Source organism: Xiphias gladius, chromosome 2, assembly GCF_016859285.1.
Source record: "Xiphias gladius isolate SHS-SW01 ecotype Sanya breed wild chromosome 2, ASM1685928v1, whole genome shotgun sequence".
In the NCBI taxonomy this organism is placed as follows: Eukaryota; Metazoa; Chordata; class Actinopteri; order Istiophoriformes; family Xiphiidae; genus Xiphias; species Xiphias gladius.
In genome coordinates this window covers 10,941,620-10,958,812 of record NC_053401.1, presented here as the reverse complement: position 1 = coordinate 10,958,812, position 17,193 = coordinate 10,941,620, and the positions used below count along the sequence as shown (strand labels likewise).

The following is a 17,193-nucleotide window of genomic DNA, read 5'->3' as shown; positions in this document are numbered from 1 at the left end:
CGTCACCGGAACTTTTGTTTCGTTATCTTGAAGCTCCCAAACTGTGTTCACGAGAGTAGATTTTTCAAGGGAGCACTTGAAAGCAGCAGACGCTCCGTGCAGTTTCCCGGAGATGCCCGCAGCCTCGGCGCTGAGCGAACGCAGCGGGACATGACAGAGAGCAACGCAGTGGAGGCGGACGACTGAACTACTCCAGAGTGACTGAGCATGGCCAGCCGCGGGCGAGACGGTGCTCGCAGCCGTCCCGGAGACCCCGCCGGTGGCCTGAAAACGGCGCGAACGCCCCGCCGAGAAGAACCGACCGGAGGGACCGCGGACGCGGCGGAGACGCCGCGGGAGCTGCCGCGATGGATGCGGCTTTACTTCTACGGGATGCACGGCGTGACTCTGGATGTCCTGTTGTCATCGTTACAGGGGGTTTTAAATGATCGGGACCCTAAGCTCGTGGGCTTTTCCTCTCTGTATCTTTGTGCCGTGCATTCACTGACCCACTTCGCGCTTGAGAAGATCTACTCAAAAGAGGTGTTTCCGAGGTCGGCCTGTGGTGTTTCACCTTGTTTTCTATCCGTCCGTCTACATCGGGCTGCAGATCCTGATCGGGAACATAAACACTTTGACCGAGCAGGTGAGGGTGGTATCGGGGACGCAGCTGGCAGTGCACTACATCCTGGCTCTCTACTTCGCCCAGGTGTTTCACAGGGGGCTGTCAAGGCTCCAGTATCACCCCTCTTGCCCCATCGACCTCCAGAGCGAAGCCGGGCCGGAGACCAGCGGTCACGATCGGGCGCGTCCTCGGGGACTTCCCGGCTTTGTGCGGTTCTTGTTTTTCGGGATGCAGGGCTTTCTGGACGAGGTGCTTTTCACCTCTGTCTTCAACCTGGTCGAGAAGTCGGACCGGACCCTCAGCGGCCACACGTCCCTGTGGTCTTTCCTGATGTACGGCAGCTGCAGCTTCGTGGTGGAAAAGCTCTACCTCTACCTGCACTACAGCAGAGGCTGGGGGACGTGGCAGCGGCTCCCCATCTACATCTGCTTCATCTACACCTGGGAGTTCTCCTGGGGTCTGGTCCTGAGGCAGTTCGACGCCTGCTCATGGGACTACTCCCATTATCCTCACAACTTTATGGGACTCATCACCCTCCTCTACTTGCCCGGCTGGGTCTGCCTCAGTCTGTATCAGGACGTGCTGTCTAATGTCCTGCTGAGGATCAAGTGCACCAAAGATGGGAATGATTTGAGTGGGGAGAATGGAGAAGTCAATGGACAGCTGGAGTCAAAGAATAAACTACTTTAATTTTTCGTTTGTGAGGTTTTAAACACTTGCTCGGGCAAATTTTGACCGACATTTAACTGATGGGGAAACAACAAGGCATTATTTATTCTAAGAAAGAAAGTTAACAGGGCATACATTTAGTACCCAAACGGATATAATGAGAAAAGAGACAGTTAGTGTTTGTCAACAGACTCAGTTTGAATAGGTTTAAGAGGTACAACGGTATAATGTGGGACCAGGCTTCGCACACAACTCAAACCATGGTTTGCCTTTGCCCACATATCCTAGCATTTAGGATAATTACTTTGGCTTCAGACAGGAGGAGACATACTTTGCCATGACAACAGAAGTTGAAATGTTGAGTATAGCATTTTGTGCAGTTATTTTTGCAGTTTAGTCTGGAATCGGGACATTTGTTACCAATATGCAGATGAGACATTTTCCAGTTGTCAACTCTGCAATGTCTGATATTTCTGGGTCCATCCTTGACAGTAAAACACAAATAGGACCCTATTTGTTTATCTAACCTGTTTGAATTCAGTCAGCCCACTGCCATTTTTATCTATCTGATGTAAGATGTAGTTGTACTATTAACCAGTTTTACAAGTCTTCATGACTGGTGGGAATATTCCATCTTTTTGAATAATTGCTTTGGCAGACTTTATACATTACATGCCTTGTAGCAGGTCTATCTTGGGTGGGATTGATTATGTCATTTACATATGCACTAGTATGCTTTAACTATAGCTCATATTTGCATGCTAAACAAATACAAAAAGTAGAAATAAAATAAAACATAAAAAAAAGAACTGGAAGGTTTTGTTTCATGTTAATGATTTAGGTTTTGTTCCCCAAAACCCATGTATTGCCATCTAAAATTCAAAAGTCAGTATTTTCAAGACAAAGAAAATAATAAAGTAACAGTTAAAAGGCCAGTATCCATTAGCTCCATCTTCTTTCATGCAAATAGTCGGTTTTTAAACATTCATCTCATTTTATTTTTTGAATTGTTCAGTGTTATATTTTGAAACATATTCCCAATTTCCACTCAGCTTATTATTATGATCCCAGAGTAATGCATGGCAACTATTAGAGTGGAGATAAACCTAGTAATATACGTAGCAAGAGAAAACCTGTAGCTGAATGGAGACGAGGAGCCAAGTGAGATTTGACCGTGAATCCTTCATGAACCAAACAATACTTTGCTGGAGTGCCTTACTCTGTGAACTGCCATGACAGGCTCTCAGTCAGTGAGGTTGAATTCTTTACTTCATCAGTAATGAGATTACTTCCACAGAAAAATGATGGGTATTTTTTCTTATCTCAAATGAAAAGAAGAGTTGATGAAATTTACAGATTACTATGTTCTTTAACCCAACGTAAGAATTTTTTATAGTTCCAATCTTAGTCGTTAGCTTTAGGTTAGTTAGCTTTATAGTGGTCTCATATACCTTCTGTGCGAACCCAATCTAAGTACCTTGCACTGTGACATCTTAGCAAACTTGTCAACTCTGTACAAGTGACTAAAGGTACTTTGGAGTTGGTTGCTGAAATGAAGCATCTGGTGAACTGACTAATTTTTCCAGCAGCTGTAGGTGTTTCACTCCCACGGTAGTATTTCAAGTCAGTGCAGAAATCAATCTGTGGTGTGTAATTTAATCATACTTTACTTTTGTGTTGTGTTATTCACCAATTCTCAACCTTTGAGAAAAGGTGTGAAAGATTGGAATAAAATGCAAATTGAAGTAAATGACTGATTTGCAATGGCATGCACTGCATTGCTTACAATTTTAATTAAAGTCTAAAAGTTTCCTGTGACATGACTGGCACTCATTTCTTTCTTTACTTAAATGTTGAAAAGCATCATTCAATGGAGTTCTGGGCAAATAAGTTGCACTCTGTCACACTCTAAGTTGTGTATCAGATATTACTGGCTCTAGTCATAAAATAGACAAAGAGGATGCACATAAAAGCTATGATCTCCTATTATTTTACCATTTCAGCTGTAATTGAGAAGTGTAAAGTAAAATGAAGCAGGCCTTTAGAGAGGGATTGTGCAAGAAGGGAAAAAAATTCAGCTTTTCTTCTTTCTTTCTTTGGTGTTTTATCTCTGTTCACTATCATAGGCTACCAGTAAATAAAGGCCTGTAACCTATTTTCTGGCTGACTCATAACACTGACGTGGTGTTGTCAACAGTAGGCAGCAGTTGCTTGTACATTTGGGTTGGTCTATCTAGTCATATCTTATCTCAGGCATGAAACAAGTGTCAGCATAGTCCACCTCCAAAACAGGTAATGTTGGTTTCCCGTACGTCGGTTTCCACAATAGAACACACACTCCAGTTCCTGTTACACAAAAAAGCTGTTTGTTTCATTGCTGCTTCCTTGTTGCGGCACTGCTGTGATAATTAAACAAATGAAACATGGACAAGGAAGCAAGAAAAGTCAAGCAAAAGCCCACACTTTAAATTTTACTTGATGTCTGTATGTGCCCTGAACTTATAGGGATATTTTAGTTTTCTGATGCTTACTGTGCTTTTTTGTTGCAGTTTATATATGTGGAGCATTGTCAAGGCACCATTGTGTGTGTGTGTGAATGTGTGTGTGTGTGCGTGTGTGTGTGTGGTTGATTGGTTGCAAGATTTAGATGCATGATAGCACCCAGCTGGTCTATAGTAATTTGCAACAAGCAAAGTTTGTATGAGTTAAGTGTATGTTTTCATAGCAAAGAGTGACAACCATATGGTACCTTAACATTAATCACTGAGCAACCAATAAGTGATAAAGCTGGGGTGCAAAATCAAAACTATGTCACACTGTTCTGTTTTTCTTAATACCACCGAGGAGATCATTGTGACACAGGCAAAAGCACACATTCAGACACATCGCACACTCACCACCCTGAGGACCCTGACTGAATACACCAATGACCCACAGTATCTGCTGACAACACCACAATGGGAATACCATACACTTATCTGCTCCACAAAGGCTGCTGAGTGCAAACATGAAAACATGGTTTCACAGAGATGGAAACAAGAAGTTAGATGCAAATTGTTTGCCTACTGATAAGCGTCACTATTACTTACACTATTACACTATTTAAACACCTGAAAAATGAACCTTGTAATGTACTTTGTAGGTTGACCAGTCCAACTGGTAAAGCTCCATTAATTATGTTTTATTCATAATTACTAACATTATGTTTAATGTGAAAGAGGTCACTAACACACTTACATATCTGAGCTCTTATGGACCCAGTTTCCAGTAGCAACAGGCAGCTGTTTTCATAAAAAGAAAAAAAAAAGGCTTTTAACTGCTCAAACATTGAGTAACCCAAAGACTCAGTTATTTCTCTCAGGAGCTGGTGGAGACCAAAACTGAGCAAAAGGATTATTAAATATTCGACATACATTTGCTGAGTGGTTAGAAGCACTTCCCCAAATGAATGCTAATGTTGTTTTTTTTGTTTGTTTTGTTTTTTAGCTTTTTTTTCAAGCTCTCTGTTTGTGCTTTACAGCACAATTGCTGTACAGTATTTACATAAATGTATTTATGTACATTTACATCTACCCCAGCTCTTGGTTTCCAGGAGCAACATACAGCAGTTTTCAGCAAAAAAAAAAAAAGCTTAAATAAAGACACTATACACAACCTGCTAGTAAGTAGGTAACCACTTGCTAACAAGTTAGCTAGCCAAAACGTCTTGACAATGTGATACAATTTTAGTTTGTTGTGGAGTTCTTCTACCTTCCAACAGCCTAAAACAGTAAAGGTGGGAACTGTCCTGCCTTCACGGCTACAGCAGCAGGGGAGGCTTTTTTTTTCTTTTTTTTTTTTTTACAAAACACCTGGGGACATGTCACAGTATGAAAAGCCAAAAGGGAATCATATTATAAATGCTTGCTCACTGTCACACTGTCATAGCTTAAAGAGGCGCTTGAATAAAATTTAGCCGGCATTGTTAATGTTATTGGCAACATCTGTGCCTTTTCTGCTAAGACAAGTTAAAATGTCTGCAGTGAAAAGGGCTCACAAGGCACTGAGAAGAGCTCCCCATCAGGTACGATGAGTTAAAACACCTATGGGGGTGTGACCACCTTTTAAAACAGAGCAAGAATGTAGACCAAATATTAAAAACTAATTAAGTTAAACAAATAAAGCAAAATTCAATTAATTTCATTAATCACATTTTAAGACTGAATATTGAAAATATCGGGTTAACCTATTCAGTCTGTACAAATTGTTTCTGTGAGAAGCAAGCTCAACAAATTAACAGTAACAATGTTGCGTCTTATCTCTTTTTATTTATTTACATACAGTCAAATCATATACATATGCCTATTGGGAATAATATGATATGTCTTTGATAAAGCACAGACTTTATTAGTGTTTCCTCCAAGTTTGACCTGCTGAGGAGATACTTAACTGCAGACAAACCCCTGTTCTTCGGCAAGATAACGCAACATGATACCTTCTGTCAGTGGTCAGAGTATGAAGGCTTTATATATGTGATGCATCCTGAGTCCTTTAAATTTTCCTAATAAATGTATTTATGATGGGGGCAATTGCATGAAGATTAAGAAGAAGAGCCCTTCAACTAGTAGGCCCTTGTTCATTAAGATTGCATTGTGATGGCAATCTGCTTTTGTGCTCCAGTTGAGCAAAGCCTGTGTGTGTTTTCATTTTAATCACTGGCCATACAAATCAAGCTATGGTTCAAACATGGAAAGACACCCCCTTTGATCATCTAGATTTTAAGTGTCCAGCCCTAGATTGCGACTGGACTGTGTATTTCCCTTGTCTGAATGGACAGAATAGTTTGGTTTATTGGTTTCTTCTCCTGAAAAAAAAGGTCAGAAAGGAAAACTGTAACAAGCTAAACTTTCAAGTTTTTCTTAACATTGTCCTTAGCAATACTAGCTTGTTGCGGATCATCCAACACAGCTTTATTCAGAGTATGGGCTTTTTGTTGCAGCCCTTGTTTCAAACTTAATATCAGGGCCTTGGCAAGTTCACTGTATGTCCTGGGAGTGCAGCTCAGTCCTTTGTAGCATTGGCAGGTAAATCTCCTGCTCAAAGTCTTCAGGTCTGCAAAGGTTGGTCTCCCTAGAACAAAGTAGCGGTTCTGGATATGCATGACCCTGAAATTCTCAGGGTTTAGGTGGAGGTAGTGATTGGAGTTGTAGTTTTTGCGGACACAGCGGCCATTCCCCTGGCACAGGAAGTCACTGCAGAGCTGGGCGGCCGCGGTGACATTGGTGATGTAAGGGTTGAGGGTGGAGGAGAGGTAGGATGAGAGGGATTCACAAGAGGCCTGGGGAGCAAGGGAAAGAGAGTGGAAAAAGGAACAAGAAGAGCAATCAATCATTCAAAACTAAATATATACTTTGTATATATCACTATATGTCTGTTTAGGAACACCACAGCAATTCATCAGTCCTCATATTTGTTACTATGCCTACTTATGATTAAAGGAAAGCCCATGGTTAGATGAGAAGATTGAGACCACCTTCATATATGTCTTTAAACAGACTCTAAAAATCAATTGAAAGTCACTATCATCAAGCTAATCTTGGCTTCCCTGCCATGGATTAACTAATATCACCACAGCAGCAACCACCACAATCAGTCAGCCGCTATTATCAGATTATCAGACTCCTAGACCATCTCACTGAACCCTTTGTCTCTTTCTGACTACATGCCATCAGTACACTGCCATGTCTTTCAGCGGTCCAGTGGAGGTCTGCGGTGTGATGTTACCCGGTCATCATAGTCAGCGCTGGCCCCCCACAGCACAGCACCCGACGCTCCCACTGCTGCACTCTCCCCAATGGTGCTGACTAAGTCCCCCTGGACACAAATGGTTAAACATGTTCACTAAGTCCTCTGTACACATACAAAAATACAAGAAAAAAAAGAAAAAAAGAAAACGAAAAAAGCCACAGGCATTCACAAATGAATACATGCTGCACAGACTTTTCTACTGTTCGGTTTTATACACACTTAGGTATAAAAATAGTAATACACATTGTACAAAGTGAGAAGAGAGGATAAGGATTACACATTCAGGTGGGGGTTACCACCTGGGCAGGGTGTTGTTACACCAAAGAAACCAAACTCCTCTTTAAAATCAGCTGGAAACACCTTACTGCTGAGATGAAGAAGTAACCTAAGATATATCTAATCTAGTCAAGTGTGTGGTCGCTCCCTTGCATCATTGGGGATTCATGCCATGTACCATTTAGATTAATACCTCTGTGAAAGACACATGTATTAAACAAATCACCATTTCAGTCACTCCTATTTACCTGGCTGAGGAAGCGTCTGTTCTGATCAACAAAGACAGGTCGCATGTAAACAAACACGGGCACAGTGCCCCTCTGTCTTGGCAGGGCCGACACTCTCAAAGCTTCCTTCACACGGTTTCTCACCATCAGGGCAGCTCTGGGATTATCTGACAAAGAGGCCTCAAACAGGGCAAGAACACAGGGAAAAATCAGCCTGAGGAGTCTAAAATCTGAAAATAAAATTTGGGACAGCTTTTTTTTTTTTTTAACCAACCTGCAGATACACAGAGGGGTAGAGGGCAGTGCTGGACTCCCAGAGCCACAGCAGCTTATCATTCTGTCTCTTCACCTCCTTGGAGCACTGGCCTGTGTAGTCTGGCTCCAACCAGCCATAGTTATAGCAGTTAGGAAACAGGTAGAAGCCCCAGAGGTAGTTGGGTCTCATAGCACTGCCCATTGCTAACATCCTTGACATCAGACTTCTGGCTGCTAGCTAGAAAGGAAGAGCTATTCATCAATATTCATTAGAACTGAATAATTAGTTTCATCAACCTTCACAGTTAATTCTGACCTCGAACTGTTGTTTGGCTTTTTCTGTAGCCTGCTGTACTGTGAGGGAGCGGTTTGTCTGCATGACATGAGCCACAGATAAGGTCTGGTAGATTCTTTTAGTGCCCCAGTTTCTGTCCCATAGGGGACGCCATTCCTCCCAGTCTATCACGGCCAAGCCCCGACTTGTCCTGGAATGAAAACAGGAGGATGAGGAGGAGGATAAAAATCAGAGCCAAATGTATCAAAGGGTGAAATTATGAGATTTAGATCGGCTCACTTGGATGGGATGTAGTAGTTAATATCTGCTCTGGCCTTCTTCATACTGGCTTTCAGGTTACCTCTCTGAGGAATGCCGCCATAGAACAGTTTTCTACTAGTGAGATCTACATGTGGGTAAAGACCCAGTCGGTCTCTGTAGAACAGACTAAGGAACTGGCCTGGAACCTACAACCAAAACAGGACAAAGTGCATCAACTTTTAAATTTTACTTGGATAAGTACAGTGTAACATGATGATTTCAGGAAGAAAACCAGCTTTATAACCTCAACTTAAAGAGGCCCGCATGGACATTAAATTGTAAATATTCATGCCTTTTTTCATGTGGTGACACCATGTAGAAACAAGACCTAGACTCTTTTTTTTTCATACATGTAAGACACGGAGCAAACCAGAGATTCAGAAGATGACATAGATTTTGCAGTTTGATTACAGCATGTGTTTTGCAGCAATGGATGTGCACGTAAAAATGTGAATAAAGAAGAGTTTAATCCCATTTCCAACAGAAAACATTGAAATATTTGTCCCTTTACCTTAGCAGGTGTGGCCACTCCTTTAAAGGGAGAAGTGTCCAGTGAGATCTTGTATCTGTTACACACCAGATCAGGGATGTTCCAACTGACAGTGAAAGGCTGGTGCTCAAACAGCGGACCTTTGGTGTGAGGGAGAGATCGGAGCGGTGGTAGTCTGGGCTGGCGAAAGCTTGTTCCTTCTGAAGGAGATGGTGAGGTTTTGAGGAGAGGAATGGGTGGGACTCTGGGAGGAGGCTTGTTTGAAGAATTAGAAGATGGCAAACCTTTTGGAAGCAAAGTTAAGTTGGAGGGAGAAATCAGTGAGGCTGATGAGATGGGAGGCTGAGGTTTAGGAGGCTTAGGAGGCTGAAGAGCAACTTTTTCAGAAGACACAGGATACAGAGACATTTTGGACAGAGGAGACTGAAGGTTTTCGTGCAAAGAAGGTGCCATAGTTTTGAGGGACAGAGTCAAATGTTTGCAGGGGTGAGGTAGCAACCTTGAACTTTGTTTTAGGGGTCGAAGAAGACAGTGAGATACTGGATGAGAATGGACTGAATCAGGACTCAGAGAGGCTTTTTTGCCAAACTGAGGGGAAACAGCTATTGTAGAAGCTTTCGGTGAGGTTATGAGGACATCATCTCTGGGGGATGTTTGGCCAAGGAGTGACACTGACATTGTAGAGGCAGTTGACATCAAATTTGAGGGAACTGTAATAGAGTTTTTTGACGAAGAAGATGGGGTAATGGTAGTAAGAGAAAAGTAGTTAGAGGACTGTGTGGTGGTGGATGATCTTTTGATAGCAGAATTGGTAAAAGCAGGCGAAAAGGTAGCTGGTAGGATGAAGGTTGATTTGTTTGTGTCACCAACAGGAAGTGTCACGGCTTTTGGTGTCCTCAGGGCAGCTAATGCAAGAGCAGGCCAGACAGAAGTGGTTATTACGGTGAAGAAAAAGCGGGGCAGAGGGGGAAGGACTGACTGTGTGACTGAGAGAAGCAGCAGCACACAACTTCTGCTCTTCTTTGTGACAGAAACCATCCTTTCACCTGCCTGAAGACAAACAGCATAAAACAAAAACAGAGACCATGAAAATCCATACCTAAGCCATCAGGAAATATACTGAAACAAGCAAGATAATTTAAGTCTTTCAAGATGTACAGGGCACACTTTTGAATATGTTTGGTGTAAACAAAAAAGACCAAGAACTAACTAATGCCCCAAAATTATGCAGTGGCAGTCTGATGTGCCTTATCCCAGTGGCTGCTATAGCTTCTTTAGTTTATATCAATATTTAAATTAAATATATAATCTAAAACCAAACCATCTAATAAGTCATTTGCTAATTAGCTGTAGCTTTAGAATCATTCATTTGTGGCATCATTTAGAAGCTCTGACGAAGGAAAAGGAACATAATTTCACAGGCTCTTCTTCAGGTTTCAGGTTAGTCTATCAAGTCTAACCTGAAATCTTCACTTATACAGACCAACGACAAGTCTGTTCTTGTTTTGACATAAACCAGAGTTGTTTTCATTTTTCTAAAGATTCCAGCACAGTCCCCCAAATTTGTATCCATCCCGCCATACCTGGCGCAATTTCACTCTCCATGATTTGCCAAACATAAACCACAAACCACAGATCCTGATATCCATGATGTACACAACTTAACGCAAAACTGACTTACGGACTATGTAAAAAAAAATTTTAAAAAGACACAATACCTGGACATGCCTTCAGAGGAACCATCGCAACCATAAGATGTGTTGACTAGAGTGCAGACAGTGAGAGTACCCTTACAAAAATGATACTGTCCGATAAAGGTAGGGGAGGGGTGGCATGATGGGCTGAGCTGTGTACAAGGACGCACTCTGCTCTCATTTGTTTGTGTCAGAAAAAAACTTGTTGTTTTGTCCGCCATATGCCAAGTTTGACTTGGAGCAGTGGAGGAAGGCACACCTTGGTGTGAGGTTATGGAGCGTGCTCTGTCTTCATAGTGTAGCGTACCGAGACTGTTACTGCGCCGGTGCTGATCCTTGTGCTTGTCACCTGGGATGGAGTAAACAAAAAAATGACAACAATGGAGGCAATTTGGGATTGAAATTCACTAAGTAAAAACTACATGTGCAGTTGGTGTCATCCTCTTTGGACTTAAAACTGCTTGTATATTAATGGCATTTAATGCGATTTTGACAATGGAGGTTGTGGGTTTGTCAGATCCATAACCACCTGTTTTGATGCAAAATTCATCAAATATGCAATGTTCAATGTGTTGTTTTTTTTCATCTATAAAGGATACAAGCAAATGTAAATTAGGTAATACAGCATTTAAATAACACTCCTATTGGGTGACAGAGTGGTCTAATTTTTTTTTTTAAATGCACAATATGCTAAATGCTATTAAAACAGCAGCCAAAATTCCTTACACTCTCCCCCCTACAGCTAGGAGACCGGGCTGTTTGACATCTAGGTGGTAAGAGAGGAGTTCTTTACAGATGGCATTAATAAAAGCACTTCTCTTTTCTATGACAATGTAATTAAATCTGAAACACTTAGAAGTTTACAGACAAAAATAACTAAAAATAGAACAAAGAATAGCCCTCTCTCGTCCATGTTGCACATGTTTGTACATTGTCAGGGATAGATACATTTGAACTTGTGTTTACCCTGTCTGTAATATATGTGTTTATGTGTCTGGTCAGGGACATGCAATACCAAATGGTGGTGGTTATTTCACAAGTTAGTGACACAGTGTGAACAGTGGGGCAATGACCTTTGACCCTACTAGTCATTTTTTTTGGAGGGCGGTGTGTGTACCTGTGTATATATCTGTTAAAATAATACTACAAGTAAACTTGTGTAAGGTAAAATGAATAATGTCTCAGTAACAATAAATACATAAATCAATTTAATTTAATTTAAAAGTAATTGTATTTTCTCAGGATTTGGGGTTAGATCAAATGTGTTCAGTATTTTGTGATTTAGAGTGTAACTTTCCCTTGATAAATCACATCCATAAGATTTTTTTCTCCAGACTGGAGCTGTTATGATTATGATCAAATGATCATTACCATGGTCACAAGATGGCAGTCTCTGATATTTCTTACAAATAGTACAAGAAGAACGTTTCTTTGTATCATGTTTTTTCCAATGTACAAGAGCACTAAAATAAAAGACCTGTAAATGCTGCACTCCACTATAGGCCAAATTAGATTAGATTAGATTAGATTAGATTAGATTAATACTAGCATTTCTGGCTAGCTCCAGCTCAGTACTTTCAAATACAGACAGGTTTGATACTAAAGACTGTAATAGTTTTTGGTTAATCATGGATTAAACAAAACAAAACTTTACTAATGTAATGTAAAATGAGCATATTTCTTCTATTCATATTGCCTTCTATGTTTTTCTGTCGTCCTTTACAGGTGGGCACCCTGCAGCCAGCTGATAGATAAAATCTCAAATTGTTCAGTAGTGGTTTGCACACTGTCAAAATAAACACGAGATTAATTTATTCCTAGGTATTCCCGTCAGGCTACAGGAAGCCTCAACCACCAAGCCCTGAATGCGCGTCCACAAATGCTTTGCATGGCTGCACGAGCTGCTTTGTTTTCTTCCCATACAATAACACTGCAACACGGCAACCTCCATTGTTCAGACTGTTAACACTTTGATGATTGCTCCAACAGATGGGTGGTGACTCCTCACTCATCGTCATTCTCCCTGCTGTATGAGGGCATATGCAGGCAGCATTATGCAGAACGGCACTGAGTGGATCTTCTGTTTTGGTATAGGTGTGGGGCAAATGTAATTTGATAACATTAACCAATGTGGTGAGGGCACATCCAGCATCAGTGGTGTAGTATCTTAGCCCAGTGTAACGCTGCCATCTTGTGGTTTAGCTGTACAGATGGGCCAAGGTTCTACAGAGTCACCAGGAGGAGGAGTACGCAAGTTAGGAAAAATGTCACCACCTATTAGGTACTGACACATATAATATATAGTAGCTGACAGTGCAGTCCTGGCTTGTGTTTACTCATGACCCGTTCTCACAGGCATATGTCTAGAGCTACAACAATTGGTCAACCAATTGATAAGTCGATCAACAGGTAAATATTAGCAAATATTTTCATAATCTAGTATTAATCTCTTAATCATTTCAACCATTTTTTCACATAAAAATATCAAATATTTCTGGGTTCAGCTTTTCATATGTGAGGATTTCTGCCTCTATCTGTTTAATTGCATTGTAAGCTGAATATCTTTGGATTTTTGGCAGACATAACAAGAAATTTGAGGCAATCCCCTTGGACCCTTGTCTTCCACCCAATTTTTGGCACATTTTACTGTGTATTGATAACTGATATTCCTACATATGTCTATAAATCAATTTTCAGATTGTTTCCTTTGAACTCTTTTAGAAGACCCACTTGGTAAAAGCATTCAGTATTTCACAATAAAAAGCTAATACTGTATAAGAGTTTGAAAGCAATAACAGTTTTGCACAACAGGAATATGTTTGTTTTTTGGTTTTTGGTTTTTGGTTTTGGATTTCACTCATCATCTCAGAATTATCACATGAATCACGTAGTCTAGTTCTCATTCTCTTACATTACCATCATCACTGTATTGACAAGAAACTGAAGCATTATATGCATGTGAGAGTATATGTGTTGAAATAAACTGCCAGAAAGCACTGTCAGTCACTGTTACTGCCACTAAATCTGATAATAATTCCCTAACCTTTTCTAACCTTTTTCTGTGAATCAGTGTGTATGTGTGTATTACTGTATGTATGCAAACCTATGTAATCATCTAATCCTTAATCGGAAGGCACACCACAATACTTGCCTGTTTGAATATATTTCTGTTTAGGTAGGTGACCCCAAAATCCATATTGTAGAACATGCTGAAGAGATGCAGAAAGGCCAACTTTATTAAATATTCATACAGAGCCCTGTAGGCGATGTCTTTCTCCAGAATCCAAAATATAATATTCATGTTGTCCTCTTCCCTCCTTCCCTCATAACCTCAATTCTCTTTTGTTGGGGAAAGTGGGTCAAATTGAACGGTAGCCCCAGAAGGTTTGTCTACACTGGTACAAATAACCCCCAAAACAAATGCACCATAAACATCTAGATAACAAAGAGCTTTCCATTCCTCAAATACGCAGAAAACATTACAAACACATACGGGCATACTAAAACATACATTCACATGCACTGAAATGAACGTTCTTGTCAGCATTGCTCAGAAAAGTCAGTGAGGTGTCCTACTCAAGCAACGGTATCTGTTCTCAGTTCATTTCTCTTGTTGTTGTGTGAGTAAGTGCGTACCAAGCAGTATTAGCTGTCAGCATCATTGAATTTCTGTGAATAGCGCATCTGTATCCTCCTCAGTATGTGGATGGAAGCCGAATTTACTTCCAAAATTACGTAATTACTCAATTACGTTTCACCAGCCTTTCGGAAATTTGGGTATTATGCACGTCCACAGCACGAGTTAGGAACAAGAAGTTTAGAAACCATTTTCATAAACCAAAGGGAACTGAACCCATCAAAGTTCTCTTTTATTCACAATGGAGTAATGAGGATTGTCTTTGTTATTGGCATTATGGGTTTTGTGCGGTATCACAGTCATCATCATAGTTCACCAGCTCACGCCATCAACATCATCTTGAATGATGTGGCAGGTTCCTGGAAGAAGAGACTCCCAGGTTTGACAGCTTCTCTTTTTGCTTACTTTCTTTTTAAATTTCCCATCTCCAGCTCATCCCCGCCCCACTCTTACTTTTCACCCTGTCCATCTGCTTTTTTTCTCTTTCCCACCCTTCTTTCTCTCATTAACTGCTCTGAAAGGCCACTTCTTCCATTCCCCCTGCATAAATAACATAAGTGCTCCTATAACCACTTAATCCGGCTGAGTCATTTCTAACACTTGTACACCTCGCTAAACCAAGACTAGGTGGAGAGTATCCCGAGGGGTTTCTCCGCCTGTCGGTCAGGTTTTTCAAGTTCGACAAGACTCCGAGGAGCTCTGAAGAGCAGGGGATTTGGTTAAACCAAGTGGAAGTACATGGAAGTAAGTGTAGAAGAGTATGTACAGGACGTGTTGAACTATTATTCAAATTAAAGTTTTGAGAAAAAATTTTCAAGATCAAGTAGTGATTCATTGCGATTCTTTATAGGAGAAAGTAATGAAAGTAGGAAGACATTTTATCTAAATGCGAACATACTGTAGTGTTCCCTCATTAAACTGCCCACTCTATGTGGTAATGTGGCTATCTGTAAGAGTGCAGCAAGCCGCCCTTTATTCAAACACAAGCACCTCACTATCAGCTTTGCTTAAAAAGTAATGTATTGGAGTGTAGATATCTTTTTTTTATTCAAAAATGTATCCTGAGTTTATGTTCCATGTTCGGGCTGCTGCAATTAGGCAAATATAGCAAAGTAAAATGCAGATTTTATTGTTAAAAAAGGGTAAAATATTGGAACATACTGTAGGAAAAATGGCTCATATTCATCCATCAAATCCAAACAAATTGAACAGAATTGCAAGGGAAGAAGTAATATGGACTATTCTTGCTGTGTTTGGTGATAGTGCAGTGTCATACACAACAGGTGTTACGAGTGACATTTGAAGCTGTCGTCTTTGTAAAGGCCACAGGAACCTTCTTTACCCCTATACTGACCCAGCAAGAGAAGATAAATGAGGTTGTGACAGACTCTTGTACGCATGATCAAATACACCTGCACATATGTTCATGTATACCTGCAAAAAAAAAAAAAAACAGGTACAGACCCTTACAGAGATCAAAATAAAGTCCTTGGAACATCCAAGGGATTTTGTCATGATCAAAACAAAGTATTGTGAAATTTGGGAGCAAAAAACAGGCAGAAAAATATTTTCCTCAGTGAAAGTCCAAAAGAAACCTCTCTATGATACACTGACAGACAGCTTGGCTTCAATTAAATGAAATTTGTGCTCGATTAAGGTGATGTGTCACCCCAGTCTGATGGCCGGTGTTTACATTATTTGGCAGCTGACAGCATCCACAGTGATTTAAGTGAACTGTATGCAGTGATTAAACACAGATCAACAAAAGTGACATTTGAATATGAGGTCTACATCGAGAATGAAGACCTCGTGAGTTTGTTTAACCACTGTACCATCTATGAATATATCAAACAGGGCTTGAGATCTGGTTCATGAAGATTACGAGGGAGCTTATTTCATGTCAAGCTCCTCACGAATCATTATGCAAATCAGAATCAGATTCCGTTTTTCACATTAGCTACATAAAAAATGTGACTCGAACTTTGACTTTCTGGTAGAGGTTTATATAATTTACACTTACCCTTAGTACTTTTAGTTGGTCAGATTCCTTGTACATATTATGTACTTAGCAATTAAAAGTAATTTTGATTTTAATTACAAACATTCAACAGCACACTTAGCAAGTAAAGGGACACACCTGACATAGGACTACATAAAATCTTGTACTGTGCAGGAATTTATTTCAAAAAAGTATATAACATGTTTCTAAGAGCTGCACAAATAAATAAAAAATAGAACAATCACTCCTGGAGTGTATTGATCACAAAGGAAAGTCTTTTCTTTGTATTACTTCTCAATGATTGCCATCCTGCACACAACACCCATTTATAGGCCTGATATAGCATGTTGCAGGGCATTACAAACACCCTTAGGCGCATCAGTAAAATATGTACTAGCCTTTGATGCTGCCCATGCTCAAGGTGTCATACATCGAGAACAATAGTAGTGTTTTATTTTGAATTATCAGTTGGTGAGGATTCTGGTGACACACACAGATATGTACACATTGAAGCATATGTCAGACGTGGCAACCTTACCCCTGAAGCTGTGTACAGTAACTGGAGCAGTCTTAATTTTACTGCACTTTATTTATAGTCCATTTATAGTTTATTGCAATAAAGGAAATTAGTTTTGTATCGACACAGAGGCGTTTCAGTTCAGGGAGGCAAATCAGTCCAGGAAATGTTCATCATCTAGGACATCGTAGGGCCTGAACCATGCCCTGACCTCTCTGACTTCAAGAAGAAAAAAAGCCCATTACTATCATCGGAGGCTAATTAAAATTTCCGTGGTTCTTTTAAAAGCATCTATTCAGCTACAGGGTGCTGATTTAAGCGTAGGCTTAGCTTTGCATTAATTTCAATTCCTCTCACAAGGAGCATTATTACATTATCGTGGCGACTTGCACCTTATTTCTTATCTCCTCCCATTCTGCTCTCGCACACATTCCTGTCATAAA

At 40.5% G+C, this 17,193-nt stretch overlaps 2 protein-coding genes across 2 annotated transcripts; one reads left to right on the top strand and one right to left on the bottom strand.

Moving 5' to 3' along the window:
* Nucleotides 1–207: 207 nt before the first annotated feature.
* On the top strand, nt 208–3,057 carry LOC120797584 (transmembrane protein 229A). Its single transcript, XM_040141377.1, is given in 2 exon segments — nt 208–512; nt 514–3,057. Coding segments are annotated over 2 exon segments (1,086 nt in total). The 3' UTR covers nt 1,295–3,057.
* Nucleotides 3,058–6,152: 3,095 nt separating this feature from the next.
* LOC120803875 (hyaluronidase PH-20-like) lies at nt 6,153–9,356 on the bottom strand. The gene is made up of 7 exons (XM_040152863.1): nt 8,925–9,356; nt 8,393–8,559; nt 8,135–8,303; nt 7,838–8,056; nt 7,585–7,743; nt 7,037–7,126; nt 6,153–6,590 (listed from the first exon to the last, which is right to left on the bottom strand). Exons 1-7 carry the CDS (start codon nt 9,354–9,356, stop codon nt 6,153–6,155), a joined length of 1,674 nt encoding a protein of 557 aa, XP_040008797.1.
* Between the last annotated feature and the right edge of the window lie 7,837 nt (nt 9,357–17,193).

Coding starts and splice junctions, on each gene's coding strand:
- LOC120803875 (XM_040152863.1), bottom strand. CDS start 9,356: ATGGCACCTTCTTTGCACGAAAACCTTCAGTCTCCTCTGTCCAAAATG. Junction 8,304..8,392: donor AACTACTACATCCCATCCAA/GTGAGCCGATCT, acceptor TTTTCATTCCAG/GACAAGTCGGGGCTTGGCCG. Junction 7,744..7,837: donor ACCCCTCTGTGTATCTGCAG/GTTGGTTAAAAA, acceptor GCCCTGTTTGAG/GCCTCTTTGTCAGATAATCC.